Source organism: Myotis daubentonii, chromosome 14 (genome assembly GCF_963259705.1).
Source record: "Myotis daubentonii chromosome 14, mMyoDau2.1, whole genome shotgun sequence".
Taxonomy (NCBI): Eukaryota; Metazoa; Chordata; class Mammalia; order Chiroptera; family Vespertilionidae; genus Myotis; species Myotis daubentonii.
In genome coordinates this window covers 32,388,052-32,415,930 of record NC_081853.1, presented here as the reverse complement: position 1 = coordinate 32,415,930, position 27,879 = coordinate 32,388,052, and the positions used below count along the sequence as shown (strand labels likewise).

General features: G+C 54.4%; 1 protein-coding gene across 5 annotated transcripts; it reads right to left on the bottom strand.

Moving 5' to 3' along the window:
• Window positions 1-2,163: 2,163 nt before the first annotated feature.
• On the bottom strand, window positions 2,164-20,321 carry AMOTL2 (angiomotin like 2). Of its 5 annotated transcripts, none has more exons than XM_059663894.1 (10): window positions 19,944-20,318; window positions 16,531-17,322; window positions 13,637-13,940; window positions 12,507-12,651; window positions 12,104-12,196; window positions 7,839-8,134; window positions 6,495-6,799; window positions 5,528-5,745; window positions 4,761-4,940; window positions 2,164-3,976 (listed from the first exon to the last, which is right to left on the bottom strand). In XM_059663894.1, the coding sequence occupies exons 2-10, from the start codon at window positions 17,259-17,261 to the stop codon at window positions 3,918-3,920; spliced, it is 2,331 nt and encodes a 776-aa protein (XP_059519877.1). In that variant the 5' UTR covers window positions 17,262-17,322; window positions 19,944-20,318; the 3' UTR covers window positions 2,164-3,917. The 5 variants fall into 5 exon arrangements, with proteins under 5 accessions (XP_059519877.1, XP_059519880.1, XP_059519879.1 ...); XM_059663897.1 differs by having other exon boundaries at window positions 4,761-4,937; XM_059663896.1 differs by having other exon boundaries at window positions 20,110-20,318.
• Window positions 20,322-27,879: the final 7,558 nt, after the last annotated feature.

Sequence of the window (27,879 nt, the reverse complement as noted above, 5' to 3'; positions counted from 1 at the left end):
TGGCCTCAGCCATTTCTGGGAGACTAGGCCCCCATTTGCTGCCCTTATCTTGGCGCTTTTTGCCAAGCCCTCTGAGCTAACAGATGTTTGCGCCAGGGACAGAGTTAATGATTAACCAGGAGGAGAGAGAGAGCAGAGGGCTTGGGCACACTCATAGGTAGCCTTCTGGCCTCTGGAGCACTTGGGGTCTCTTGTGAGCCACACCCCCAGCCCTGGTGGAGGCAGGGCAGGCAGGACCGGGCTGTCCCTGGCAGACCAATTTGGCCTCCAAAGGGCCCAGCAGAACCACCTGTGAGACCCAGGGACTGGTCCCTCATTGCCCAGGGCCCCTCATCACAGGTGCTCAAGCACCCAGGGCCCTCCCAACCCCACCAGGACCTACAGCTCCACCTGTTTCTCCACCGGTTCCGGAGCTTTGTCAGGCTAATGTACAAAGTGCTCTGGGAAGTGGCTCCTCAGACCCACCCGTGATTATGTGGCTGCAAGGGCACCAGAAGATTTGGGCGTCCCTCACATCTTTTATTATGACACGCTCAGGCACACATGTGCACAGATGCATACACACACATATACACGTTGGGCAGGCCAGGTTGGTTTTTTCACTTCCCTGGTCTGTGCCAAGGAAATATTAAAGTGACTCCTGAGAGACCAGCTCTTGCAAAAGGCACAGATGCTTAGGAAGTCCTTGGCCAAAGGTGAGGGTGGGTGGCGCTGCCAGGGCTTCCTGCACCTGGGTCTGAGCTGCCCTCCCAGGGCTCTTTAAGGGGGCAGGTGGGGTGAACAGGAACTTCTTTGCTAAGCTGGTTTTTGAAACGCCACAGGCACTGCCATCTTGTTTGGACACCACGCATAGCCGATGGCTGGTGTGGCCAAAGGAAGCGCAGCGGGAGCAGAGTTCCGTCGTCCAAGCCACCTAGTGCATCCTGGGAGGGCCCGATCCAGGGCCTGGTAGGAGTAAGGTGGGCAGGGATGCTGCCAGGTGGTAAAGACAACTTGGAGAGGGCTGGGGTGCCCGGGGGGTGGGGTCTGTGGCCTCTGATTATGCTGGGTGGGGAATCCTGCATGGAGAGCTGCCCAGTCCATAGGTCCCATTACCATTTGCAAAGTTGCTGAAAAAAAGTCCTTGGAGGTTCCCAATATTTCTGACTCCAATTCTTATGGGTAGAGAGGCTGGCTCAGGAAGATGTATTCTTAGGGTCCTACTAATCACTCACCAACACAGCTGCTGAGTCCCCACACCTGCTCTGAAAGTGCTCCGCCCAGAGCTGCAGTGACTGTTCCCATCCGGTGCCCACAGCCTGATTGGGAACCTTGGTGTCAACGGGCCCATGGAGTCAGGTACTGTTTCTGATACAACACCTGAGACTGAGAGTGTTTTTCTCTTCTCTGGATTGAAGTGACATGCTTTCCTGAGCTCGAGGCAAGAGTGGTGAAGCCACAGCAAGGGAGAGAGGCAGTGCCCAAGAACATGCCATACAACACCCTCTGCCCACGTCCAGGCAGAGGGCAAGCATGGTGCCCAGTCTTTCAGAGGGTCCCAGACCACACTTTCTGTGATGGGTCGGGGTGAAGAGAAGACAGGAGTGTGGGGGGACGATAAATCCACCTCTGGGCACCCACTCCTACTGTGGTCACCAGTGTGTGGCCACACAAAGCCGGTTGGGCAAAGCCACCTCGAGAGGCTGCCCATCTGTCAGACCCTCTAAGGCTGAAGTGTTCTCCGTGAAAGTGCAAAGAATGCCAACATCCTGCCCGACTGGCATGCCTTAGTAGTTGAGCGTTCATCTATGAACCAGGAGGTCAGGGTTCGATTCCTGGTCAGGGTACATGCCCAGGCTGCAGGCTCGATCCCCAGTGGGAGACGTGATTCTCTCCCATCGTTGATGTTTCTCTCTCTCCCTCTCCCTTCCTCTCTGAAATCAATAACTGGCACCCTTCCCGCCTCGACAGGAGGAATGGCAGTGACCCTGAGCCGGCTGTGTATGGACATGCTCTAGCCAACACTTAAGAACCGAGGCACACAGGAGCACAGGGTGGGGTATGGGGGTACAGTTCAGGGCTGAGTGGTCAGACACTATGACATGGGTGGCTCCCACCCAGTCCCCATCCCATCCCCTTTGTGTTCCTTCTTTCTCAGTGCAGTCTCACCTGTACAGACACCACTTTTAATTCTTATTTTTTATTAAAATACTGTAATACCCAGTGGAATGCAGCAGCAATCCTGGTACAGGGTGGCATAACAAAACAGCCATGTTTACATTTTAAATATTTACGATAACTTAAACATACAGACACACATCATGGTCTTTGGCAGAAAATGTTCACAGCACAAAAAAATACTTTAAAAGAAATACCAAATATTAATCCAAAATATATTAAGTTGTGTGTTTTTTTTCCTTTCACAATACTTTTTTACCTTTTTTCCTTTTTTTTTTCTTTTTGCTTTGTAAACAATGCACATGAACCAAATGTATTTTTCAGCTTTAAGAGGACAAGGGGGTTTTAAAAAAATATGCAATTGTCCAGCAAATGCAAATGTTCAAAAAGGAACCATGGGAATAAAATAACACATACAGAGCTTAAAAACAGGAAAGGAAAAAACAAAGATTCAAGGAGAACTAAAAACAGTCAAGACAAACTGCTCAAGCCCACCAATCGCTCTAGGGGCTGAGCTGGGGCAGGGGGGTGGACACTCTTTAAGACCAGAGGTCAAAGTCAGTGCTGCCGGCAGCTGCCACGCGATGCTTCGTTCTAATCCCAAGCACTGGCCCTGCTTCCGGGCGCCAGGCACGGGTAGCTGGAGGAGCCAGCCTCACAGGTGCCATTCTGTGATGGGGGCCCCCTTCAAAGAACTGAGTCACATCTTGTAGCTCCTTGACTAGTTTTCACCAGCATTGCTCCCTCGCTCAATCCTTCCAGGTGGGAACAAAGACTCTTCGAGAACTGGGTGCAAGGAAGCCGACCGTGGCAGATGTCTGCGTGTGGTGGCTCACTTCATCTGGCTCAGGGTCATAACCAGACGGACAGGATGTCCCAGGGAGTAGCTGTGGAGCCATTGCACGAGGCTGGTGATGGCGAGGGTCCCATGGGCATTTAAAAATGGCTCAAGATGGGAGGAAAAGACAGCGAAATATTCCGTGGATCAACCGGTATCAAAATCCACGGGCCAAGAACTTGAGAACTAACTGGAAGGCTGGTCAGAAGTTCCAGGAACCGTGGCCGCAGGGATGAGAGCACGGAAGGAGGGACAAGTCCGAAGCAGCACGCTTCAATCTTCTGTTCCACAAGCAAGGGAGTTATGTACAAACTGCCCAGCAGATCCCAGTCCACTAATCAGCCCCTGCCCACTGCCAGTGAGGGGGTGATGCCGTGGCTCCTGCAGGACTAACACCTTCAAACGGTCCCCCACAGGAGCAAGTCTTAGTGGTCCCAAGGAGGCAGTGAGTAGCTGAGGAGCAGATGAGGTTGGCTGGGACCACACTTAGCCAGAGGGGAACACCATGGCCAACTCCATTACCGAACCAGCCTACCTGTTGTCCATGGGCAGCCGTCCTTGGAAGTCAGCCCCTAAACCAATATACTCCCTCCCCTCCTCCCTATCAACAGTGGAGGCACAGGGTCCCAGCTCTCTTCAGTCGATACCCCAGCAGCAAGGCTTGGGCAGCAGGTAAAGGCTGAATCCTCATTCTGCATGAGCCTGGGAAGAACGTGGGGCTAAGAAGCAGGGTCTTCTGGGGCACAGGTACATCCCTCTCTCCCTGTAGCATCCTTCCTAAGCTCCTGGGACCAGATGGCCAATGGGAATGAGTGCCCGGCTGGGAGAAGTGGGGGAGCAGCAGTTGGAGGGGCTGCTGGAATGGCCGCGAATGGCAGAGGAGAGCAGGGAACGGTTCCGAGTCCCTGCGGCCCCCACTCCTTCAGATCAGTATCTCCACCATGTCTGACAAGTCCTGGGCTCTCGATGCAGCAACAGAGTCTACAGAGACGAGAGCATAGGCACAAACATTAGCCTGTGTTTCCAGACCACTCTGTTCAACTCTGGTACGTCCTGAAGACAGGATCTTTCTCCACCAACTTTTCCCGCCCCAGCTCCCAGGGACCTGGGTTCCCATGACTTGGCCAACCAGGCACAATGCTCTGCTCCCTCTCAGCTCTCCACCCAGACTCCCAACCTCCTGCATGGAAGACTCATTTGTTTATAACTTTGAACTCCTTGGAGGGCTTGGAGGGAGGGTGGAGGGCCCTGAGGGAGGCAGGCTGCTGCATTCTTTTCATGCCTGTGGTTTTCTGAGCTGTGAGGCACAAGCAAATATGCAAAGGCTAATGTGAAAGGGAGCAAAAAGTTTAAATGGCATCTTCTCAACTTTCTCCTTCCTGGACTCCTTCGACAGGAAGTCTTCCAACTCGAGAGTGCCATCGGGATAATTAGCCCATCTCCACGGTCTTAGATATTTAGATCGGCAATTAAATGTGTAAGGAAGGCTAGGAGAGAGGAGATAAAGTGTCTCCCATGGGGTGGCTTTCTTTCTGAACTCTGGATCTGTCTGTAATCAGGGTTTTCTGTTCCTCTATTCATGCACCCAACCAGCCCTCAAGTTAAAACTGAGATGGGCCCTGCTGGCCAGGCACTGTGCAGGGCTCCCCTGGAGTGGGAGGAATGAATATAAGGGGTCTGGGAAGGAGTGTGGTACTGAATGTAGTTCGCACCCCAATGTGTCCTCAGCCTTGCTAGGCACAGCAGCCAGGAAGTGGGGACTTACCCAGTGAGGCTGTCCTCTGGCCACTGCTGCACCCCAGAAGGCTGTCGGGCTCCAGTCCCAGGCAGGCCGGGGTGCTGTCTGGGAGGCCGTCAGTCTGGGTGCTGCCATCTCTGCTCCCGTGTTTGGCATGGGCAGGAAGGGGAGCAGTGGCTACTGGCTCCTCCACAGGAGCCCTGTCTGCTGGAAAGGCAGAGGGTGATAGTCATTGCCTCGTCCACAAGATGTGCCCCTCACCGCCCCCCCCCCATGAAGAAGGACACCCCATGTTAACTGCACCTATTGTGAGCAAAAGGTGCTGTCGGTTGCTCTCGGTTGGCAAGAACTTCAATTAGGACCAAATATTTGTTTCCAAATGGGAATAACTATCAGGCTAGATTGGTTTCCAAAGGTTTTGAGTGATAGAACCCTTCTTTGTAAATTAAATCTTAAAATCAGCAGGGATTCTAGAATTTCTAGGGCATCTGCTTAGAAGGAGTGAGTGTAGGGGGCTTGCCTCAAAGGTGCCTTTGCACAGAGAGCTTTATTTTTACTTAGATGCTAAGTGGCTGGGTACAGAGGGTGATGAAATGTATGGAGGGGGGGCTGCAGCACCCCACTTCACACTGGCGAAGACAGCTGTGGGAGGCAGGATCGTTGGAGTTAGCGAGTCTAAGCTGGCCTCCAGGTAAGGGTTAGAAAGCCCTGGTTCCTCTGAGCTTCAGTTCTGGGAGGAAAGGCCTCAGAGCAACCTACCCTCCTACCTATGCCACCCACCAGCCCCTGCTCACCTGCAGCCAACCAGGCAGGGGCATCCATCTGCCGCTCACTAGAGGGGAGCGCCTGCCAGCCCTGGGTCGCTGTTGCTGCAGCCGCGAAGACAGATGGCACGGACTTGGCGGGCCGCAGGGAGCCCTGGGGGGCCTTGCTAGGGTCTTTCCTGGAGCGCTGCTGCAGGACCTTGATCACCGCATCCTTCTCCAGGATCTGGGCGTGGAGCACCTTTAACCTGAGGGGAGAGGTCATGCCCACATCCTTAGACCCTCAGACCCAGCAGCCCCCACCTTTACCACCTGCTAAACGTTGGAGGGAAAGCCCTCCCTACAGCCAGGTTGGACCCAAGTGCCCCTGCAGCAGGGCCAGGAGGAGGCCTTCGGAAAGTTCATCAGAGCTCTGGGTTTCGATGCTCTAAAAACCACCCCTTCCTAGACCAGCAAAGGCAGGTCATCAGGGGTGGGTTCTGGACTCATCTGACGATAACAATGGCACAACCCTCGCCCTTGGATGCAACGCCAGAGCTGCTGACCGTCAAATGGGCTCAGTCGATGTGCTTGTGCCTTTGAGTCAAACACAGGACACATGAAATCGAGGGGCCTCTGGCATTATTGTTGGAGAGAAAATGCTAGCTACCTCCAAGCCAGGGACCCAGTCCACATTCTTTCGGAGTGGGACATGGTGTGGCCTCAGTTGGAAAGTCTCTGATTTACATGGTGGAAGGGGAGCAGGTAGAGGCCCTGAGCCTTGCGGGTTCCAGCACCTCCACAGCCAGGGTCTCCTGGGCAGGTCTAGGGCTCAGTTGCTATCTCTGGGAAAGGACATGCATACAACGCCTGGTGTGCCCAACACACAGGGCCAGCTCAGAAGTAGGAGGGCCTGCTGAGCCATGTGGGGAGAGGGGACTGTTCATCAGACATAAGGACTGGACACTGCTACCTCCCTCCCCACCTCGGGGTCCTGGCCTGGCCTGCAATGCCGAACCTGCTTTCCATCTCCTGATGCCTGTGGCCACCGGCGAGGAGGCCCTCATTGAAGCTGCTGCTGGGTGAGGGCTGGGGGGAGTGTCGGATGAGAGTGGTGTCACGCTGGGCAGCGGCGGTGGCGGCTGCGTCCATGGCAAACTGCCTCATGGCACATTCCTCCAAATACTTCTGCTCCCACTTGGTCATGTCAGCCTCCAGCGCCAGGATCTGCTCCTCCTTCTCCCGCAGTTGCTCTGATAGTCGCAGGGCACTCAGTTCTGGGGACCCACCACTGCCACCACCACTGGGGGTGCCGACCTGTCTCTGCAAAGCAAGGAGTACTGTGGTCAAGGATTAAGGCTGGGGTGTGCCGGCCACTGGTGCTCACCCCCAGAGGACTCTGGCTTATGCCTGTGCTTGTCCAGCCACTCGCAGCACACTCCTCTCCCATCCTGCGTCCACCCAGAGACAAAGCAAGTGGCAAGAACCCCACATCCCTGCCCCAAATCCTGTGGCCAAGGGTGTGGGAAAGACCAGGTCTGCCTCTGCACAGGCGACCACATAAATTATCCTCTGAACTGGGAAAGCAGCGCTCTGCATAACGCCACTGGGATAATAGGTGTAAGCCAGGACAGCACTGACCATACCAGGAGGCTTGGTCATCCTACCTCCGTGGGAAGCGTAAGGCTGGGAGTGGAGACAGAACTCTCTATCTAGTCCGCAAATACCAGAGTTATTTACACCGTACAAAGTGAGGGCAAAGGTTTAGGATCTTTTAGGATCTGGGTGACCTCTCCCTTGATCGTGGGGAGACACATAAGAGCAGCTAGTCTTGCCCTAACCAGTTTGGCTCAGTGGATAGAGCGTCAGTCTGCGGACTGAAGGGTTCGATTCTGGTCAAGGGCATGTACCTTGGTTACGGGCACATCCCCAGTCGGGGGTGTGCAGGAGGCAGCTGATCGATGTTTCTCTCTCATCGATGTTTCTAACTCTCTATGCCTCTCCCTTCCTCTCTGTAAAAAATCAATAAAATATATTAAAAAAAAAAAAAAAAAAAAGAGCGGCTAGTCTTCTATATCAAAGATCCAGAACCACTTTTTCTAGAGACCAAGAACACCAACCCCTGCTGCTCCTGAGGACAGAAGCCCAAGTCTTGGGTCCCCAAGATCGGCACGAGGCCGCGTGGCAGAACCTCTGCTGGGACTCGATGCTGGAGGAGCCTGGCAGCCAGGGTAGAGCAGAGGTCATCCTTGCTTTCCAAGGGGGCCTTGCCCGCTCTGTGCAGGGGCTCCCAGGGGCTTTGAAACTGTCCTCCCCAGGGGCTGTCCCAGCGCTGCCACCTCCACAGGGCTCCCCAGCTCACCTGCTGGGCACGCAGGGCCTTGAGTTCCTGCTCCAGGCGCGTGCGCAGACGTAGCTCCAGCTGCTCCCGCTTCTCACATGCAACCTGCAGCTGCCCGAGTGCCTGCTGCAGCCGCTCCACCTTCTCCACGTAGGCCTGCTTCTTGCGCAGCTCCTCCTCCGCGCGCGCCGCCCGGCCCTGGGCGTTGCTCAGAGCCTGCTCCAGCAGCTCGGCGCGCCGCCGCTGGTCCTCGATGGCACCGCGCAGCAGTGCTACCTCCCGTTCCAGCTTCTCCTGCTCCTGCTGCTGCTCGTAGCCTGCAGGGAGGCGGGGGGGGGGGGGGGGGGGGCTTGGTCAGTGACAGCGGCCACCTGGGCTGGCCCTACTGGGTGCCCACGGAGGGCCAGGCTCCATGCTGACTGCTGGGCGAGCACACTTGCATCTTATCCACTCAACAACCCTAAGAGCTGGGTACCATTATTAACCCCATTATGGGTGAGGAAACTGGGGCTCAGTTTAAGTTAGGAGTCAATGGCCACACAGGACCAGGGCCCCGGCAGTTGTCTCTCTAGGTGACATTCTCTCTCTGCTGGGCTATGGCCCTGCCAAGGGAGAGCCCCAAACACTGTCCACTTGTACCAGGAGTCATGGTTTCTAAAATACATTCACTATTTCCCTTGAGCCTCAGAAGGACACTAGAGACTGGCCAGACAGGAACTGTGATGCCCATTTACAGATGAGAAAACAGGCTCAGGTGGACTGTGACATGGACATCACTCAAGTGGGAGGATGAAGGAACAGGGACGAGAACCACCGTTAGCTACCCTACAAGCTGGGCACCTACACTTCCTATTCTGCCGAAGCCTCCCATAACAGCCCCTCCGAGGTAGGATGTGTGACCTCCAACTTATAGGGGAGGAAACAGAAGAAGCGAATGGTACTGCCAGATGGGAACACAAGTCAGCCTGGCTCCCCAAACCAGACTGCTTCTGGCTTTAGTATAAAACCCTGCACCCGGGGCCTCCCAAAGTGGACCCCAGGGCTAATTCTATGGACCCAGCATGCTCCCCCCTGCCCCAAGCTCCATTAGTTTCCATGGCCTGGGGAGACCACTGAGATACGGGCATCCAGGCTCATAAAGAAATGCAAACTTTGGAGCACAACGAAAATGACGATGGTCCAAAGATTTGTGTCTGGGGTTCCAGCTATCCTGACTTTTACATCATCCTGTTAACTGTCCAGGAGAGCTCTGTTCAGAGACCCGCTGGGCCAAGCAAGACCTGAGCCAGACCACGGAATCCTTCAGCTGATGCTCTAGGCTTAAAGCCACTTCCCAGGCTTGCCTCGCCCAGGCAAGCGTGCCCACTGCCTGCCTTGCTGGAGGGCAGAAGGGTTTGGGCCCGGGGCCTGCCTGAGGCACTCAGAGCCACTGGAATGGCACTATCCCAGCACAGTGGGGTTTCGGCTGTAATGAGTCTGCCCTATACTGTGCCAGTCAGTGCAGCAGCCATGTGGCATGGTGGCCAGTGAGCACTAGAAATGGAGCTGGTTGGAGGGAGAAACTAAATTTTTGTTTTATTTAATTTTAATCTTGGGGTCACGTGTGGCTAAGTACTACTGTAAAGGACAGTAAGGTTCTGGGGCAGAAGACTGGACACTTGGGAACTGGGCAGGCAGAAAGGAGGATTCAATTACTTGGGGCCCTGGGAGAGGAGAGGGAGGTCACAGACGACTCAGGTCAGACGATGGGTTTCTGAAGGCTGGGCCCAAAGCCGGCCTCATGCCTTGGTGTGGAGGGAAAGATGGGGAAGCTCAATACTATAGAAAATTGAGTTGTCCATACTGGGCCAGCTTAGCATTCAGTGAGTGGCTGGAGAGGGTAGGCAAGGCCAGCAGACTGAGAGTTTGGACCTAGAGACAATGACCCTCTCCTGGGTGGGTTCGACAGCACAGCTCGCAGAGTTTGTAGGAGGCCTGTATCTCATCCCAGTCTTATCATAACTGTCCTCCTGTCCTAAAGAACTGCCAAAGGGGGTAGAGCTAGGAGAACCAGGCGGCAGGCCTCACTGCCAGGTCCCCAGAAAGGGCCGGGCACGACCAGAGCAGGGAGGGCTGGGGTCTGTGGGGCCTGCCTGGTGGGAGGGGCAGTGGCACAGGCGATCGGGATCACACTTCCTTCCTAGTTGGGGGGTGGAGGAGAGGCTGAGGTCACCCAGAGACATTCTCCCTGAGAGTGCTGTGTTTCCCCATGGCTATTAAGGAGCAAGGAAGCCTCGTTTGGCTTTCCTCAGCCTTTGGGGAGGGGTGGGAGGTCTTAGCTTTCTGCTTTCAGTAGCTTCCTGCCGCCTCACACACCTCTGGGCCCTAGCAGGGGTTGGGAGTTCTCAGGCCTTGGCCATCCCCAGCCACCAGGATAAAACCATGGTCCTGCCAGTCTGGGAGAGAATTTTCTGGGTGGAGGAAGCCTGCGGGGGGCGGGGGGAGGGGGGGGAGGCAGAACAAGCTGTGGAGGGAGCAGGGGGATGCCCTTTCGCCTTGAGAAATCGAGCCCCTCCCACCCCCACCTGCACACTCTACTCTGCCTTTGTGTCCACTCGCTCCTCCCAAAGCAGCAGCGGGAGGGGAAGGGCCAGGTGAAGGGGGCAGGGCTGTGCAGCCAGGAAGCAGAGGGGGGACGGTCCACAGCAGAACAGCCCAGCGGCTCTGGAATGCCAGGCATCCAGGTCACCCGCGGCTGCGAGATTACTGGCTCCAGTGAGGAGCCAAGAACAGCCTGGCGCTCGCTCCCCAGGGAGCGGAAACGCCTCCAGGCCGGTTCCCCCACGCCCCTCCTCTGCCGGCTCCCAGAAACTCGCAGTGCCTTCCTTTGTTTGGCACATCCAGGGCCCAGAAGTAGGCCCTTTCCTCCCAGACACCCCTATTCTGCCTCCCCCCAGCAGCTGGTCCTCTCCAGACCCGCAAGGGCTGCAGCCTCCCCTTACTCCCCCACCACCCATCACCTCCCTCCTAGAGACACAAGCCATGGCCACCTCGCTCCACCCCGCCAGTACAGCCCAGCCCACCTCCTGCCCCACCCCACCCCCTTCAGCGCTGTGTTCTCCCATTCCAGGCCCTGAACTCTCTCTCTCCCGGAGGAAGAAGGAGGTGCTGCCAGTCACAGCTCACTCCTCCTGTGGCTCCACCATTTCTGGTCACCCCCTACTAGCCGTGCCAACCACAGTAGGCTTCCTGAAGTTTCCTTCCTCAAGGCCACCCTCACCCAGACACCAGCCACGCCCATTCCTCTTCTTGCACCCCCCCCCCAAATATCACTATAAAACAAAGCAGGATCATACAGTAGGAGCTCAATAAATGCCTCTTTGATTGCTACAGCTTCCTGCTGCTGAGCTTAGTGCTTCCTCTGCCCCACCCCACCCCCATGCACCTCTCCTTGAACCTTCCAGCTGTTTCTTCACCTGTGGCCCTCTCCATTCCTGCCATTCCCACAGAGCCTCTCCCTCTGGCCACTGGGAACCCCCTAGTCACTGGTCTCCAGGGCCAGGGTACCCTGTTCCCTCGGATCTGTGGCTCTTTTACTCTGTTCCTTCCTCAAGCTTAGCCCCCCTCACCTCCAGGCCACAGTACCTTTTCAGGCCAGTTTTCACCCTCTGCGCAACACCTGCCAAGCGCTTAGCACAGTGCAGCTGAGGAACCAATGAAGGACTGAGTGGAATAGCCAATTAATCAGCTCATCTGCTCTTCAAGGCGGCTTCGACCAAGCCCTGGAGAGAAGCCTCCCAGCCCTTCTGGAGGCTGCACCTGTTGGTTAAGCTCCAGGAACCCATTTTGGCTGTCTTCAGGTGCGGCCATGCTCTGCTGCTTCTCACCTGCGCATTGAGGATCCCCAACCCTTCTGTTGCCTGAAACTTTGGGGAAACTCAGACTCTTCCTCTCTTTCCTCTCACCATCTCCAGAGCGATCCTGCCTCCTCCACTGCCCACTACACCTCTGCTTCTGAAGAACCCTGCACTGATGGTCAGCACCATAGCTCAGCAAATCACGGCTCGCCAGCTGTCCCTTCTGGTATTCACTGATCTCCCCAATAAATAGAGAACCAAATATTCTTCTTCGGAAGGCACCCCTCGCCCCAAGCGAGTCCAGTGCTCGGTGCATAGTAGGCATCCAGTAAGCCTGTGCTCAAAGCCCTGTTTGACAAGGGGAAGATCCAGTCCTTACTGTCCAGAGGGGCTTCCATGGTCCCACCACCCATCCACCTGGCCAGGCTTCTGCGTGGGACCCCTACTCACTCTGAGCAAGCAGCTTGGCCACCATGTCCTGACTGCCGGCCTGGGCCTCCTGCGTCTTGCTCGCCAGGCGGCGGTTTGCAGATTCCAATCTCTCTGTTTGAAATAAAGAAAAGACGCTTGAGTATCCAATGAAGCTGCCTACCCAGGTGTCCCCTGGAATCCTGTCTATGGGGCTGCATCCTCCAAGGTCGGGATGGACTCATAGGGAGCCCCGGGATCAGCTCAGGGCCTCATGAGGAGGGAGCAGCTAAGGCCACATAAATGCGAGTTCCACAGGGGGCTCCAAGGTCCAGAACTCAGAACGAGCATCTCCATCAAGGTGGCCCACAGGGGTCTCAACCTGGCCCTCTTTGAGCCAATTTACACTTCTTTTTGCAGATCCTGCTGGGTGACCGGCTCTCACCTCTGAGATCCCGGTTGAAGTCCTGCAGCCTCCTCATCTCACTGTCCATCTTATTCCGCATGGTCTTCTCCAGGGCCTCCCGCTTGGAAGAGGCTCTCGTCAGGCTCTCGTGGGCCTCAGAGAGCCGCTGGACTTCGCTTTCCAGCTGCAAGAGGCAGACAGCAGAGCTGAAGGGGAGAGCTCCCGGGCTGTGTGTGGCTTCAAAGGCCCCTCCACAGGCCCAGGCTGACCTTGCTCTCCATTAGAGAAGGTGAGAGGACAGGATGAAAAACGAGAGCAAAAAATCCAGGTGGCGACAGTGGGAGGGTCAGAAGCTTGCAGCCTCGGGCCATGGGCCAGATTGCTGGGACCAGCAAGCCAGGGTCCTGTCAACCTTCCTAAGGCCCAGATGCCTAGTGAACCCAGGACTAGGTACCTCCAGGGTGACTAAACACAGCTTTTCAATCTGAGCCCAGTGGGCCAGCAGTGGGCACAAAAGGATTCTAGCCATGTTCTGAGGTTTAACCTATTTTAGACACCACAGGACAGCCACGGGAGGTTTGAGGCCACCGGCTAAAGCTGAACACACAGCAGTAGACCTTCACTATAGAATGGGGCACTGGACCCCCGTCTGAGTCACCTCTGCCCAGAGTATTTGCTCCTCTGGCCATCGCCATCCACTGTAGAGGGCCAGCCCGGCCCAGCTGCCCCTCCCACTTGGCTGCTGGCAGGTTCCGCACGTGCTCCTAGCTGGCCTGTGATTCCAATAAGTCGCTCGTTTTTTTCCAAGAGGAGGGGCTTTCTCTTTGGCTAGGATTGGCCTAGAACAGACTTGCTGTTGTGTGGGGGACACAAAGGGCTCTCTGTGGGAGGTGTCCGCGGGAGGGGAGGGGTGCGAGTGTGCAGGGAGCTGGTGAATGAGCTCTTTCTAATCACCCCTGGCCAGCAACTGCTCATGCGGCTGCTCCCCAGCTGTCTGGAGTCAGCCAGGGAGGGTGCATGAGGGATTAGGGGGTGGGGGGCAGAGGGACGAGTAGAAAGCCCAGCCAGACAAGCTTTCAGACTCTACTGCCTCCCCTTCGACAGCCCACTCCCCAGTCAGCCTTCAGGTCCCTTCCTCCCACTGCCCCTGAGGCCCCAGCAGGGCCTACCTTCTCCATTCGGCCAGCCTTCTCCGCTGAGCTCTCCAGCTCTCTTTGTAGTCTCTCATTGTCCCTCTGTAGCCTGGCATTCTCCCTCAGTACAGCCTCCATCTGGGCCAGTTGGGCACTGCCCGAGGTGGCCGAGGAGGCCTGGGTGCTTGCTGGCCCCTCCACCCCAGGTGGACTGAGGGACCCTAGTGGGCCATGGCCCAGAGCAGCTGGGTGTGGGGGTGGAAGGTGCTCCTGGGGTTGCTGCAGGTACTGGTACTGCTGCTGCTGGAGGAATACAGGAGGCACCTGGGCCTGCAGGATCCTGGGGAACAGAAGAGATGATGCTCAGAGACTGCACAAACCGCCCCCACCCCAGAGCAGCCCTGGGTCGGCCCAGCCCTCCTGGGCATACTAGAAAGACAAGTCAACTCAGCCTCCCCACAGTGGGAAAGGCCTTTTCCACAAGGTATCAGCCTAAGACCCTCAGGGCCAGGAGAGCAGGGCGAGAGGGGATTCGGGCCAGAAGGCTTGCTTCTCTCCCAGCATCACTGTGGCCAAGGCCTTAGGGATTAGCCTGGGTAGTCCTGGGCTTAAAGAAAACCAGTGCTTAAAGAAGGCATCTTTTAAAATACGCACTGGAACCTTCTAATCAAAGGCAGGTTCTTTTGGGGTCTGGAGGCCACATCCATCCTGACTGAGCACACTGCCTTCCAGGTCCCTGGACCATGTGGTGGCTGATCCCCAGCAGCTACCTCTGTGTCTATTATGAGCCTCTAGTGTCAGGTGTCACGTGACGTTAGCACCTGCCAGCGGGGCACACACGTTTTTCCCTCCTAGTTCGGGGCCCTTGCAGAAACATTTTTAGAAGACTGTGGCTAAGGTTAGAGTGGCGAGACAGAGGTCAGAAGGAGTCTGAGCTCCAGTCTGACAAAGTAGGCACCTAAATTCCCACGGTGCCAGCATGGCTCTGCTAGATACTGAGGGTAGGCATCTCTGGCTTCAAGGGGGTTTGCCAGGGACATACAGGCCTGGCAGAGTGCTGGGCCTACAGCAGGTGCTACCATAATGGGGGCCCATCCTCTCCCTCTCCTAGTGGGGACCGCAACTTACTCTCTGTTTAAAGGGTAAGTGTGACCCAAACACTGCATTTCCTTAGGTGGAGGGGCGGCCCCTGGACTACCACCAGAGCCCGAGTTCAGGGACAACGCTTGACTGGCTTCTAGCACTGGTGTATCTCAAGCCTCAGGGTCTTGTGTTGAGGGAGGGAGCGAAGAGCAAGTGGCCTGTGACTCTAAGTGTAAAACAACAGATGGTCTCCATTTTGCCATGAATTGTCCAATTCCCAGAAACCCCACGCAAACTTAATTCCACTTCTGGGTCCATCATCTCAGTCCTCATGCCTGTCCTCCCCTCATTCCTTCCCCGCCCTCCCCTCATCCCTTCCCCTGCAGCCTTGCTCCCTTGTTCTTCTCAGGACCCTAGGCTAAAAGGCCCTGCCTTCAGTTCCCAACACACAGTCCTCATCGGATCGGCTAAAGTAGAGCTTCCGGTGAGCACTGAGCAGAGGGTCTCACTGAAATGCCTAGCCCCCCTGCACTGCCTAATGCAGCTTTCTCGGGGTGGCTTCACGGAATGTGCTACCCCTGCACCGGGCCTGGCAGACACAACTGGCATTCTTTGGGGATGACTTAGCTCCCAGAAAGAATAGCGTCTCCTTTCCCTTCACACTTGCTCTCCCTTCCCTGCCCCCTACCTCCCTTTTTTTGTTCTCCTGCAAACAGTCTACTTCCTTTCCACGATATTATCTTTTCCTGACAGGTTTCAATAAGGCTGGTCCCAAAGAAGAAACCACGACTCAGCTTCCGAAACTTTCCCCAGCCCAGCTCTGAGAAGGGAGATAAGGTAGGGGGCCTGGGAGGTAAAGGCTGCGGAGAACCCACAAGGCGCTCTGGTTCCTCCAATACCAACATCCTCGAGTCACTCATTTCTCGAGAGCAAGGAAGGCCAACTGGTGGGAAAGTGGGTGACTAAATGAAGAGTCAGCACGCACGAAGAGAAGCAGACTTTGACCTTGAGCCATCAGAGGAATGGAGTGTGCAGATCCTCAGGCCCCTCTGGGAAGGGGGATCCTGGACCCCCGTGGGATGACTCAGGGTGTGTGAAATGAAGAGTTTGTCAACTTCATTTCTAGGAACCCCTATTTCTGCACTCTCTGGGCTCCCTGTCTCCATGCTTGTCCCTTAGACTCCACTCTCTAGAGGCAGCCAGAGAGGCCTTTTTAAAAAGGTAAGCCCATCATACCCTCCAAAGGTTTTTCTTCACTTAGAATGAAACTCGACGTCCCCCAGCAGCCTCTCAGAGCCTCCACAGAAGGGGGCTCATCTAGACCCTGAATCCTCTCCCCCTCCAGCCTGCAGACACATGGATCACAGGGATAAACATGAAAGGAAATGCACAGTAGAGACAGGGCAACTCTGCCCTGGTGCAGAATGGGAGAGGTCTCCAAGGAGGCCATTTGGTCCTCCCTGCCTCCAGTTAGGCACGCCTCCCAATACTCAGAGAAGGAGGTCCCCTTCTTCCCACTTATCTTAGAGCTTGGCAATGATTCCCAACCCTGCCTTTAGCAAGTTCTTTCTGAAACTTAACCTTTAACCCCCCTGCTGTAACTCATACCCCCTGGGAACACTCGTTAGTTGACGGCTATAGGTAGTTAGACAACGGTGTCCATGTCCCAATCAAAGCAAAGGATGTCACCAAGTTCTCCTGTGACCTTGGCCAAGTCCCGCTCTGGGCATTATTAGCTCCTCCGTCTTGGGAAGGAGCCGTGACACAAGGGGCTCGGAGGCTCTCTATCCTGGGAGAACTACCCTGACAGGAAGTCAAGAGCTCGAAAGGGCACGGTGGGCAGTTACCTGACTTCAGCATGCTGGAGGTGTGGGCTGCCGCGGGCGCGGTACCGCGGGTCGGTGACAGCCGTGGTGGTCTCGTGAGCTAGCACAACGTGTGGGTACTGAGGTGGAGGTCCACGGGGCTCCGGGCCCTCGGCATGGGGGCCCCTGGGTGGGGGGCCCTGCTGATTGCGGGCCAGCTGTGGGAAGCTGTGGGAGGAGCTCATGTGGCTAGGGGCCCGGGCACCGTTCCTCTCCAGGGACAGCTGCAGGAGCCGTTCACTCAGGGAGCGCACATGGCCATGCCTCAGCTCTCGCAGGGCCTCATCTTGCCTCCGATTGCCTCCACGGCCCCCTCGGGGATCTTGGTCGCCAACATGTGGCCGGGGCCCTGCCTGCTGGGCCGCATAGTACTGCAAGTGGGCTTTCGCCTCCTCATAGGTGGGCAGCTCCTCACCCTTGCTGGGCTGTGGGCACAACCGGTAGAGGGGATTCTCTGCCAGGTGGGTCTCACTGCCCTGGTGCTCCTGGCCCTGGGGCTCCTGCCTTGTGGCCTGCTGCACCTGGCTGTCCTCAGGTGCCAAAATCTCCAGGGAGGCTTGGGGGCTCCCTGTGCCCCCAGCTCCAGCCCCACCCCGCAGGGCCTGCTGCTGGATGGCCAGCAGCGTGCGTGTCTCCGTCAGATTCCCATAGCGCAGCTGCTCCTGGATGAGGCGGTGCAGGACGGTTCCAGAGGAGTCTTCCAGGGTCCTCATGCTTCCTCCGCTTGCACACACCCACCCAGACAATGGCCAGAGGCACGTGGCCCCAGGGCACCTGGGAAGAAAGAAAGAAGAACAATGAGTGGGGGCACATGGGGAAGGGGCAAACTTTGCCAGTGCTGCCCCTACCGATGAATGCAAGTTATCTAAGCTCTGAGCCTGTTTCTCCATCGGAAAAACGGAAAGAATAACACTTGCTGCCTGAAGTTGCAAATTAAAAGAGGCAATGGCTGTTGAGTTCTGGTGCACTATAGTCTTCGGCAAAGGATTGCCATTATAACTATATTCATGGAGACTTACTATACCTTAGAGAAAGACACCAGTACCTAGAAGGTAATCAACCAGAAACCATAGCGTCCTGCAGTCAGCCACCCATCAAAGAGCCTGATGAGAAACTCTAGGACAGACCTAGATCAAATCAAACCACTTAGCTGTCCAGTCCAGGGGTGCACAGGACCCCACTTTATTGGCAGGTGATAAAGAATGAGTCCAATCCAGTAGAAGCCCTGGGCAAGCAGCCCCTAGCACCCTCTAGATTAAATAATGCACGTCTGAGCTTTTAGCTAACTGACCACCCTTTACCCTGCGGAGCCCTCCTTGTCATGGGATGACCTTGGCAGTCACTCTGCAAGGTAAATAGAAAGAAGGAGAAATGATTCTGGATTGGTGAATAAGGGATGAAAGAAGAGACACTACAATAGGGCAATGGTTCTGTGAGATGAGGCAAAAAGGTGCGACCCATCAAGGTTTGTGGCTCAGTCACAGAGCCTATGTGTGTTGACAGTATCTGTATGGGCACTCAAGGGAAAAAGAAAGGAAGGACAATGTCTTTGAGTTTACAATTACCATCAGCCACCATCACACACACACACACACACACACACACACACACACACACACTACTTGGAAAAGCCTCCTATGATCCTCTAGCCACATAGCAGATGGGCTCTCAGCATCTGGACATCAGTAACACCCACTTGAGCCAAATGGAGGAGTAAGGGAAGGAGGGGGTGGCTCTTGGTTGCAGGGACCTGGAGCTGGAGGCTGGGGGCTGTGAGTGCAGGGAGATTACGTCCTGGGGAAGGTGTTCCCTTTGGAGCTTGGGCTCCCAGTGGCTCATGCCTGGAAGGCGGCCTTCCTTTCCACAGCCTCCTCCAACACAAACCTCCACACTGGGATTCAGGGAAAGCCAAACAAAACCCACACCTCCACAGGTCCTGTGTGCATGGGAGGAGGGGAATGGGAGGAATGTGGCCCTTCCTCTGCCACAAAACTAGATCCAGTGGCTGCTGCATTGCGCTTGGTAGGTTGTCAGAGCAGCCATTCCTCCTCCACTCCCTCCTCCTAGCTGCCCACAGCTGAGGAGCAGGAGATAAGTCTGGAGGACATCTCTGTCCCCATTCTTCCTGGCACCCAAGCATGCCGTCCCCTCCCCCTATACACTCCTGGAGTGGAGAGGCAAGACTTCAGGGCTACCAGAGGCAACGCAAACAAGAATCAGTTTGCCCTAGAGCAGCGATTTTCAACCGCTGTGCTGCAAGGAGGCACACTGGTGTGCCACAGGAATTTTTAAAACATGCAATACCTGACTATTTAGTCCGGGGCACTGACCTCTTTTCCCTTAGATTGCCAAATGAAAAAAACGACAACAGCCAACACAACAATAGCCCTCCAGTGTGAATGAATCAAAATTATATCTATTTTTTTTTTGCCAGATCGGCAAAAAAACAGAATTTTCTTGGTGTGCCGCAGAATTTTAGCAATTACTTTATGTGTGCCAATAAATGAAAAAGGTTGAAAATCGCTGCCCTGGACTTTCACCCGCCAGGCACTTCCTAAGTCCCTCACTGTCCGCCTGACGGGACAGATTCCCGGCCTCCTTCCCCCAGCGATGTGCCCGGGAGCAGGGAACCCCTCCTTCCGGGCCTCTCATCCCGAGTTTGCGCTCGTCAAGACCCTCAGATGCACATCTTTTTAGCCGAGCCGTTACTGAAATCTGCCCCCCCCCCCCCCCCGCGGTTCACGCCGGCCGCAATAGCGCGCCGGGGCCTCGGAACCCCTCCTTTCCAAGCCAGCACCCATCTCCGGCCTTTGCCTGGGCTCACGCTCGCCTAAGAAAAGAGTGAGGGTCTCCCCAACCGCACCGCAGCCGGGGAGCCCGCCCTACCCGCACTCCCAGGCGACTACACGCACTCGGGGGCTGTCCGTGCGCCCAGAGCCAGCGGGCGAAGGTAGCCGGTGGCCCAGGGAGTTCTTTTAAGCGTCGCGGGCCCGCCTCCTTCCCTCCCTCGCCAGCCCTCTTTGTTTTCCGAATGCCCCAGCGCTGACGTCACCGGGCTGGACGGCAGGCTGCATTCTTTCTAAGTGAGAGCCAAATCGTGGCTCCAAAGAGGATTTTCCAAGGAAGACAAAGAGGAATTCTTGGGCTAGTTGGGGGGCAAAGGCACCTGTAACCCCCACCGAATCAAATCAGCCCCAGGGCCCTGAGCCTTGAATTCGAAACGGCGCCTCTAGTGCTGTTCCGCGCCCCTCTCCTCGACTCGCGACCCAAACACGAACCCCGCTCTCCCCAGAGGCTGCCCAGTTCCCCAGCTCCAGGGGACCCACGCGCCTTCGAGAACTCCCCCACTGCGGGCGCACGGTGCGGCCCCCTGGGGGCGGGAGGCCCTTGCCCACCGTTGTCACTGCCTAGAAAGGGCTCCCTTGCCCCCTGATGAGGATGCTGGGTCCGCCGCGCTCCTGCTCGCGGAAAAGACCGGGCCGCGCCAGGGCACGGGATTCGACTGGGGCGCGTCCCTGCCGGCCCCGTGCGCTGCCTGAAGCGCCGATCGGCCTTCCTTACCGCAGAGGTGGCGGTGCTCAGCGCCGTCAGACCCGACGACCTAGCCCGGCTCTTCTCGGCTCAGCTCGGCGGAGGAGGTGTGCACTCGGCGGCAGCGCCGATGCTCTGGTCGCTCGGGCCCCAGCGCGCAGCCTCAGGGTCGGCCCGCGCTGGAGGCGGCTGCTATGCCAGGAATGTGAGAGTTTCAGGTTCCCCCTAGGGATCAAAGCGAACCACAAATAACCTCTCAGCGCGCCGCCTCCTCCGCCCTCCGCCCTCCGCCTCCTCCCGCTCCCTCCTCCCGGCCCCCTCCGGCCTCCGGGGAGGCGGCGCTGCGGGCCTGGCGCGGGGCTGGCCCCCAAGCCCTGTTCCCGGGCTGCTCTGGGCTCTACAGGATGCACTGCGCCCCTCCCATCCCGCTCCCCCTTTCCGCTCCCATATGCTTTGCCTTCGGGACTGCTAGGGGCAAATTAATCCGGCTCAGTCCAATACCTTCCCCAACCCGGTCCCCGCCTTCCTATCACCCCTTCATCCCACGGGCGGGATGACACAGAGGGATGTACACCGCGTGTCCCTGAAGGATTCCAGGTGTCGTTGCGGGAGAGGACTGGGCAAGGGGAGGTGGGGGGGGGGGGGGCTCTGTGTGTGTGTGTGTGTGTGTGTGTGTGTGTGCATACAGGGAAAGGAGGGCTGCAAAGTCACATCTGCCTGGTTGGACGTGCACCCTTGGGAAGAGAAGACTTTGCTTCCTGCCTGGAGCCCTTTCCTAACCCCCACTGCTTTCACCGCTCGCGGCGACCTTTGAATTGCACTTTTATTGTTTACAGACACCTTTGCCAGCTCTTTTAGGACCTGTCTTCACAGGAAGTGTGAATCTGGGTTGGAAAATGTACCAGTTAACGTGATCCACCGAACCGATTGAATCACCTGCCACCAGGCGCTTTGTCCGACTCTAACCGAAGAAGGCAGTCATGGACAGCTCTTTACGCAGAGCGCCCGGTGTGCCACCACCCGCTCTTCTCCTAGTCATCCCACTCGGCCCTCCCAGTCACCTGCCAGGGAGTTCTGTTACCATCCTTCTGTTATAAACGGACACCAAGTCTCTGAGAGGTTAATTAGATCGCGCCGGGTCACACAGGGAGTAAGTGACGAAGCCAGGTAACCACTGGGCTGCTTAGTTTCTCATTCTCAAAACCCTTCCATGGTCACCATAATCCAGGCTCCCTAGAGGGACAGGCCAGGCTCTGGGAGCCCACCTCTTCCCATTTGCCCTCTCTCTCGTCCAGTGTCTTCATTTCCCCCTATATCCCTTCCAGCCACCAACACCCCCCATGTCCACTTTTGTTTCTCTTCTGGATAGAATTCTCTCCTCTGCATTTAGGACCCTCCCTCCTTCCCCCACCTTCCCACCAAGTTGGTCCGTTTGTGCTCATGAAACCCTTTCTTCAGGAAGCCTGCTCTGACACACCCTCCTCACCTGCCTTTCCCTTCCCCCACAGCTCTGTTGGCATTCCTCAGCCCTAACCACACAGGGCCTCCTAACACATATTGGAGGGGGGAGAAGGTCTGTCAGTGCTGTCTACCAGGAGAACCAGGGCTAACTTCCACATGTGTCTGGGTCATCTCCTCCTCCCCTCACCATGAAGTTTGCAGGAACAAGAAAACTTAGTAAGTTTAAAGAGCTATTTACTATCCAGGGACATTGTTAATTTTTAATAAAACCCTCCCAAAATATTTGTGTATGTGTGTGTGCGATTTACTTGGAAGCCAAATATTGCATTTGGCATATCTCTGCAAACAGTGATCAGCTCTGGGACAAATGAGAAAATAAGTCATTTGTGCTAAGCGGAGGGACATTTGGCTACCCAAGGACCACCTCACAAAGAGAAACTATGGCCAATATGCCCCTGTCTCAACTAGATACACTAGGTAGAAATTTGACAAATGAAAAGGAAGAGAGAAGAGGTCCCCAGGTGGCCTTACCCTGTGGACAGCATTCTTCTTGGAAACTCTTGGTGGAGGTGTGAGAGTGGGTGTGGACATGTGCACTCTGGGGTTGCAAAATCAAGGGAAAGGTCACATGGTACAGTTTCTGTCTTGGGGCATCGGGGGACACCTGACAAAATGCTTGGCAAACATTCTTGAGATGGTTGCCGAAAGGGGCGGGCCCAAGGGAGCTAGAGTCAAGGAGGTACATCCTGGAGTGGGAAAGTATGCTGCAGACATGAATCAGCCCTCGTGACTACTCACCTCCATGTCCCAGAGCAACAGAAGGGGGAGAGGGACCCCGAAACCTGAATGGGAAATTTACACACAGTTTTATTTTATCTTCTTCTCTGCAAAGATGGAGGGCAGGGCCCTTCCAGGCAGGCCAGGGCCAGAGGTCTCAGTGGAGCTGGCTGAGCTGGCAGCCACATCTGGCTCTGCAGGGTTATTGGGTGAGAGGGTCACCACAGCTCAATGTGCCAGAGGCAGGTGTGCACAGGTGGGCCCTGGGCGGGCCAGCCTGCTAGCACATACATCTTCTTTGCTTACAGCAGAGGAAGAGAGGCTTGCCTAGTGAGCCAGTGCTTTCTTCTTCCCGGTTTTGTCCCTCTCTGCCTTTCTCTCTTATCTCCTTCCCCCTGCAGGTAATGACTCTTCCCAGATGACAGTGTGACTGGCTGGGTCTGGAATCCTGCCCAGGAAAGGGCAGAGGTGACCCAATTCTCAGAGTAAACCAGGCTTTATGCTTTTGCTCTGGAGACTGCAGCTCCCAGGGGTGTGACTGCACCATAGGTGTGTACAGGCCTTAGCAAGGGATCCAGGCACCCACACCCTCGTCCCTCCTTAGCCTGGGCCTGGGCTGTGTCCCACTGCACCCAACAGAAATATGCAAGTGAGTTCTGAGCTAGACCTAGCAGCCCCCTCCCATGGAGCTGGGAAAGGAATGGTCTCCTATTTCCCAAATGGTTAATTGGTGGAGGAGGGGCTCCAGGGCCCAGATGGCAACATCAAAGGAAGACGCTGCTGGTTGTGAAATTCTCCTTCCAGCCTCTCCTGGACACTTCCTTTGACAGGTTATGGGGGACAGAAAGCTCACCAGGATCTGGGACAGGTAGCAAATTCCCAGCAAAAGCCTGGGCATTTGAGATGGAAGTGCCAGGGCTTCGTTTTAAGAGCCAATCGAGGGCCCTTATTCTCTTTCTCCTTCTGTAAGACCCTGTGTCCATTATTCACCTCCTTTTAAGCCCAGCCCTGGGAAATCCTGTCCCAGGTTTCCAACCCAAAATCCTCTCCTTCCACCACCACCACCTCCTTTCACTCCAGGTATCAGGCCCAGAATCTCCATCAGACACAGGCTGCCTCACAAGGCCAGTGTCTTTGGGGGATTAATTCCTCCAGAGATGAAGCATTTTTGAAATTAGGTCCCACAATGGTTGAGGTAAGAGTGTGCTGATCTAAAAATTAAAGGAGTTCTGACTTTCCAAACTGCACATACCCCTTTGGTCGCTGGCCTTCCTCTGTGCCCTTGGCTTCAGATGTTCCTACAGGCCCAGGGGTGGGATGATTCCTGCAGGCGGTGAGGTCCCACACTGGGGAGGGAGTTCTGAACACTCTGGGGTCTGTAACTGCCCTGAACCTCCAAGATCCCCAGTCCTGCATGTGTCTCGGAATAGTGTCTGATGGATATTGGTGGATAAACTGACAATCTATAGGACTGCACCCTCCAGTTTATTCGTCTCTGGGCAGCCATCAGGCAGGGATGAGGAACTCAGAATTGGCACATTCGAGGCAGTGAAGAAGGGAAGATCGCTTTGCAATATCAATGTGACTCCAGACACCTGCCTTCTCTGCACCGCTCCCTTGTACAGAGAACTGATTTGGTGGACATGCCACTGCTGCTTGGAGAGACCCTCTGCTCTTGGCAAGAGGCTGCAGGGAATGTGAGGAGGCCCTGAGTTTGCAGGGTTCCTTGTAGAAAAGAACCCAGGGTTTTGTGGCTGCTGGAGCAGGGCCAGTGTGATAAAAGACTGCCCCCTAGCGAGCTTAATCCCACTGCTGGGTCAGCTCCCAGGGCTCCCAAGGTGGATCTTGGGTCCCTGAGAAGGGTGGTGGAGGGATGTTTGGGACAGGGTTTTATCCAGGAGACAGTTGTCTACCAAGCCCCTCCAAGAATGGATTAATGGCTACAGTTGTGTTTCTGACTTTCCTCCCATTTCAGCCTTTCCTGGACTTTCACATGGTCTTTAAAGAGACACATATGATCTTTAACACAAACAACTTTAAATCATTGACACTAGGAAAATACCTTGCACTTACTCGCCTATTCACCCTTCCATGCATCTCTTCTGTCTTGTATTGCATGTATTCCTTAAAAAATATTTCCTGAGCATGCACTTGGAGCCGGGCCCTATGAATCCAAGGGAGTTTCCGTCCTTGCAGAGTTCACAAGTCACTGGGTGCAGAGAAGAAAGAGGCAAGTGCACTATACAGCAGGGATTTTCATTTTGGAGGATGAGAGTGTGGGCGCAGGGAGGCAGTTATAGCAGGCTTCCTGGATGTGATGCTTCTCAAGCTGAATGCTAAGGCCAAGACAGACTGCAAGGTGTCTTCCCCAGGCTGGCATCTGGAGAACCTACACTAGAAGCACAGACCCCCTCCTGGTTCACCAGTACAGAAGCAGGAACTGTTGAGCCATTCATGGGTGGTTACTGACCTCCAGGCCCCATATGTCTCTCTACAGGAGTAACTGTGGGAGGGATTAGAGAGGGACACTTTGCGGAGTACATACGCTAAAACATCAAATAGTGTACTTTAAATAAGAGTAGTTTTTATAAGTCAATTATACCTCACTAAAAAGAAGATTTAAAAAGTCAAACAGTACTACAATGTAAAAAGCAGTGTCCTGTTCCACTCTTCTCCCCACAAAGTCCCATTCACAAGAGACAACCACTTTCACGCCTTTTGCATGTTCTGTCATTGACACCTACGTTTCTGAAAAATAGTCTTCTTCTATTTCGTGGTGTTTCTGCTTTAGATAGTATCAACCTATTTCCTACTACGAAGTATTAGGATAGAGCTCTCTTACACACCAAAGACACTTACACTCATGTCCTTCGCTTCATCCAGCCTCTTGATATGGCTACATGGCATTTTTTTTCATAAATTACTATTCAATGTTTAAATGGTTGTGAATGTGTAAATATTGTTAATAGCTGAATCACATACTTTGCCATGATCATACACTTCCTTTCTTATACAACTTTTATCTTTATTGGAGTTAAATGTTTGCCTCATTTTTTCATTTTCCTGGCATGCTATATAGTTAGCATCAGCTTGTGCCCAAATGGACTCTAAAATTCAACTCAATGAGTGTAGACCCATTCGTGTTTAAGCAGGTCCATGTTAGTCTTGGTGGCATCCCTCCTAGGGTGTTGTGACAGGTTACTCTCTGGTCCCATCAAACAGCTTTCATCTTGAGATCGCCTTTCAACTCCATGAAGGCCCTTCCCCAACTTCTGTTCTGTTTGATTTACTGTCTCCCAGACTCCTTGTTTTCATCTTCTAGTAGCTTCTTAAGAATGGATATGTAGGAGGCAAATTTAAAAAATAATTGTGTCTTAAAAATCTCTTAATTCTACTCTTATACACTATTAATAGTTGTCTGGGTATAAAATTTTAGATTAGAAATAATTTTCCCTCCATATTTTGAAAGAGTTGTTTTATTGTCTTCTTGCTTTTAGTGTTGTCCATTGGGAAAAATGATGTGATTCTGATTGATGATCCCTGGATATGTTATTTCTCTCTCTCTCTGGAAGCTTTTAGGATTTTCTCTGCATGTCTGACACCCTGAAATTTCTGAGTGATGTGCCTTGATATTTTTTTCCCTTTGTTTTGGGCTCTTGGTAGACCCTTCCATTTGGCACCTCATCTCTAAGTGCTAGAAAATTTTCTCATATGATTTTGAGATTACTTTTCTCCAATTCAACTGTTCTCTTCATTGGAACTCCAATTATTTGGATGTTAGAACTCCCAAAATGATTCTCTATTTTTTAAGTCATTTTTTCCTATTATCTTTCACTTTTGGGGGAAATTTCCACCCCTTTATATTTCAACCCTTCTATATTTTTGCTATCATTTTTAATTTTCAAGAGCTGGTTTTTATTTAATATTTCCTTTCATAACACAATTTTCTTGTTTTATGAATTATCTTCTCTTCTACCTTTGGGAGTAGTAATTATAATGAAAATTGTTTTCTTATTTCAATCTCCACATTATCTCTGTTTCCTTGGAGCTCCTTTCTTTGCTGTTTGTTTGTTTTGCTCTCTGTTTTTCGTAGTTAAGGCTTCCCTCAAATGACTTTGGTTCTTGGCTCTCTAGTCCTATTGAAGAGGGAGGCATTTCACAGCTGATGAAAGCCTCATGTGGGTGCAGAGCTCATATCTTGGTGGGTCTCACAGAAAAAGGATAGGATAGGGTTCTGGTTCTGAGTCTGGAAGCCTGGCTGCCAGTGTGTTCAAACAGAAGGGGGCTGGGGGAGTGGGCTATGCCTGGCCCCATCACTGCTGTCATTATATTCCGATGGTAACGCTCCAGCTTGGCAGAGGGGGCGGGGGGAGGGGTGTGATAAGCACTAAAGTGCTGATCTTCTTTTCCTGTGGTGAAGCGGGGAGGGGGATCTCAGAGTGTGCTCCTCTTTATCAGGTTCACAACCAATCACCTGGCTCCACTTGCTCAGAGGGTCTGAGGCTCTGGCAAGCTTGCTTCTTCCCCTCCCCAGACACTCAGCGCTGGGGAGAAAGTTATAACCTCATCTGTCTGCTCTCTGTTTTCCAGAATTTTATTGACATCCCTTTTCTGCTCTCTTCTCGCCTGCCTTCTTTCATTGATGAGCTAGGCTTCTTCCTTTTATCTCTTTCCTAGCCAGTAGGCAGGTTGGGTGGAGCCAGGGTGAAGGCTTTGTTCTCCCCTCCTCCTTTAGCCAGACTCAGCCTCCTCTTAGTTTTTCTCACTGAGGTGGCTCATTCCAGACCTTGTCAAGACTGGTGTGGGCACTTGGACAGGAAGCTGGCAAAGTCAGGGTTGTTCAGCTGGTTCTACAACTTCAGGGCTTGCTTTCCCTGCGGTGGGCTGGGCTCCCATACATCCGCCAAGGATAAGGCCCGGGTGGGGATGCTTCTGTGGACAACACATGGTGCTTGGGACTCCAGGACTCCGGGGCTGCAGTAATGACCTTGGAAAGGAAGACTGGAGGCTTGGGTTTTAGAGGCCCAGGGGCTGAGCCCCCAGTTCTAGGAGGTGCAAGACACCTTCTTCAGAAACCACCTTGTCTTCACAAAACCTGGGTATCCGGGGAAACACTGGCTTTGGCTTTAGGTCTCACCTCTTTCCTCTTCACGCATTCACATTGGGGGGGGGGGGCCGGAGAACACCATCTCTCCCAGGCCCACCCTTTGCTGCCTTCTGAGGGCAGAACATCTGGCCTTTCAGCCCCCGTTGGAAAGGTTCTGCTATTTGACTGGGCAGGGCCTGGAGAGTCAGTTGGGAGACATGATCGTGTGTGGATCGTTTTGTGCAGAGGCTCTCAGGCGTGTCCTGTGGCGTGCTCCACGGTACTTGTGCTCAAATGTGCCAGGGAAACTCCATAAATGGGGTTCTGATCTATTCCTTCCTTCCTTCATCTCCATGCTTCCACAATAGCATCAACCTGTGAAGAATCTGAAAAGTCCGGCAGGAAGGAAACCATACATTTTGTTTAAGGCACCTGCAGAAGTGAGTGTCCCAGGCTCCTTTGATCTTTCTGCTTCT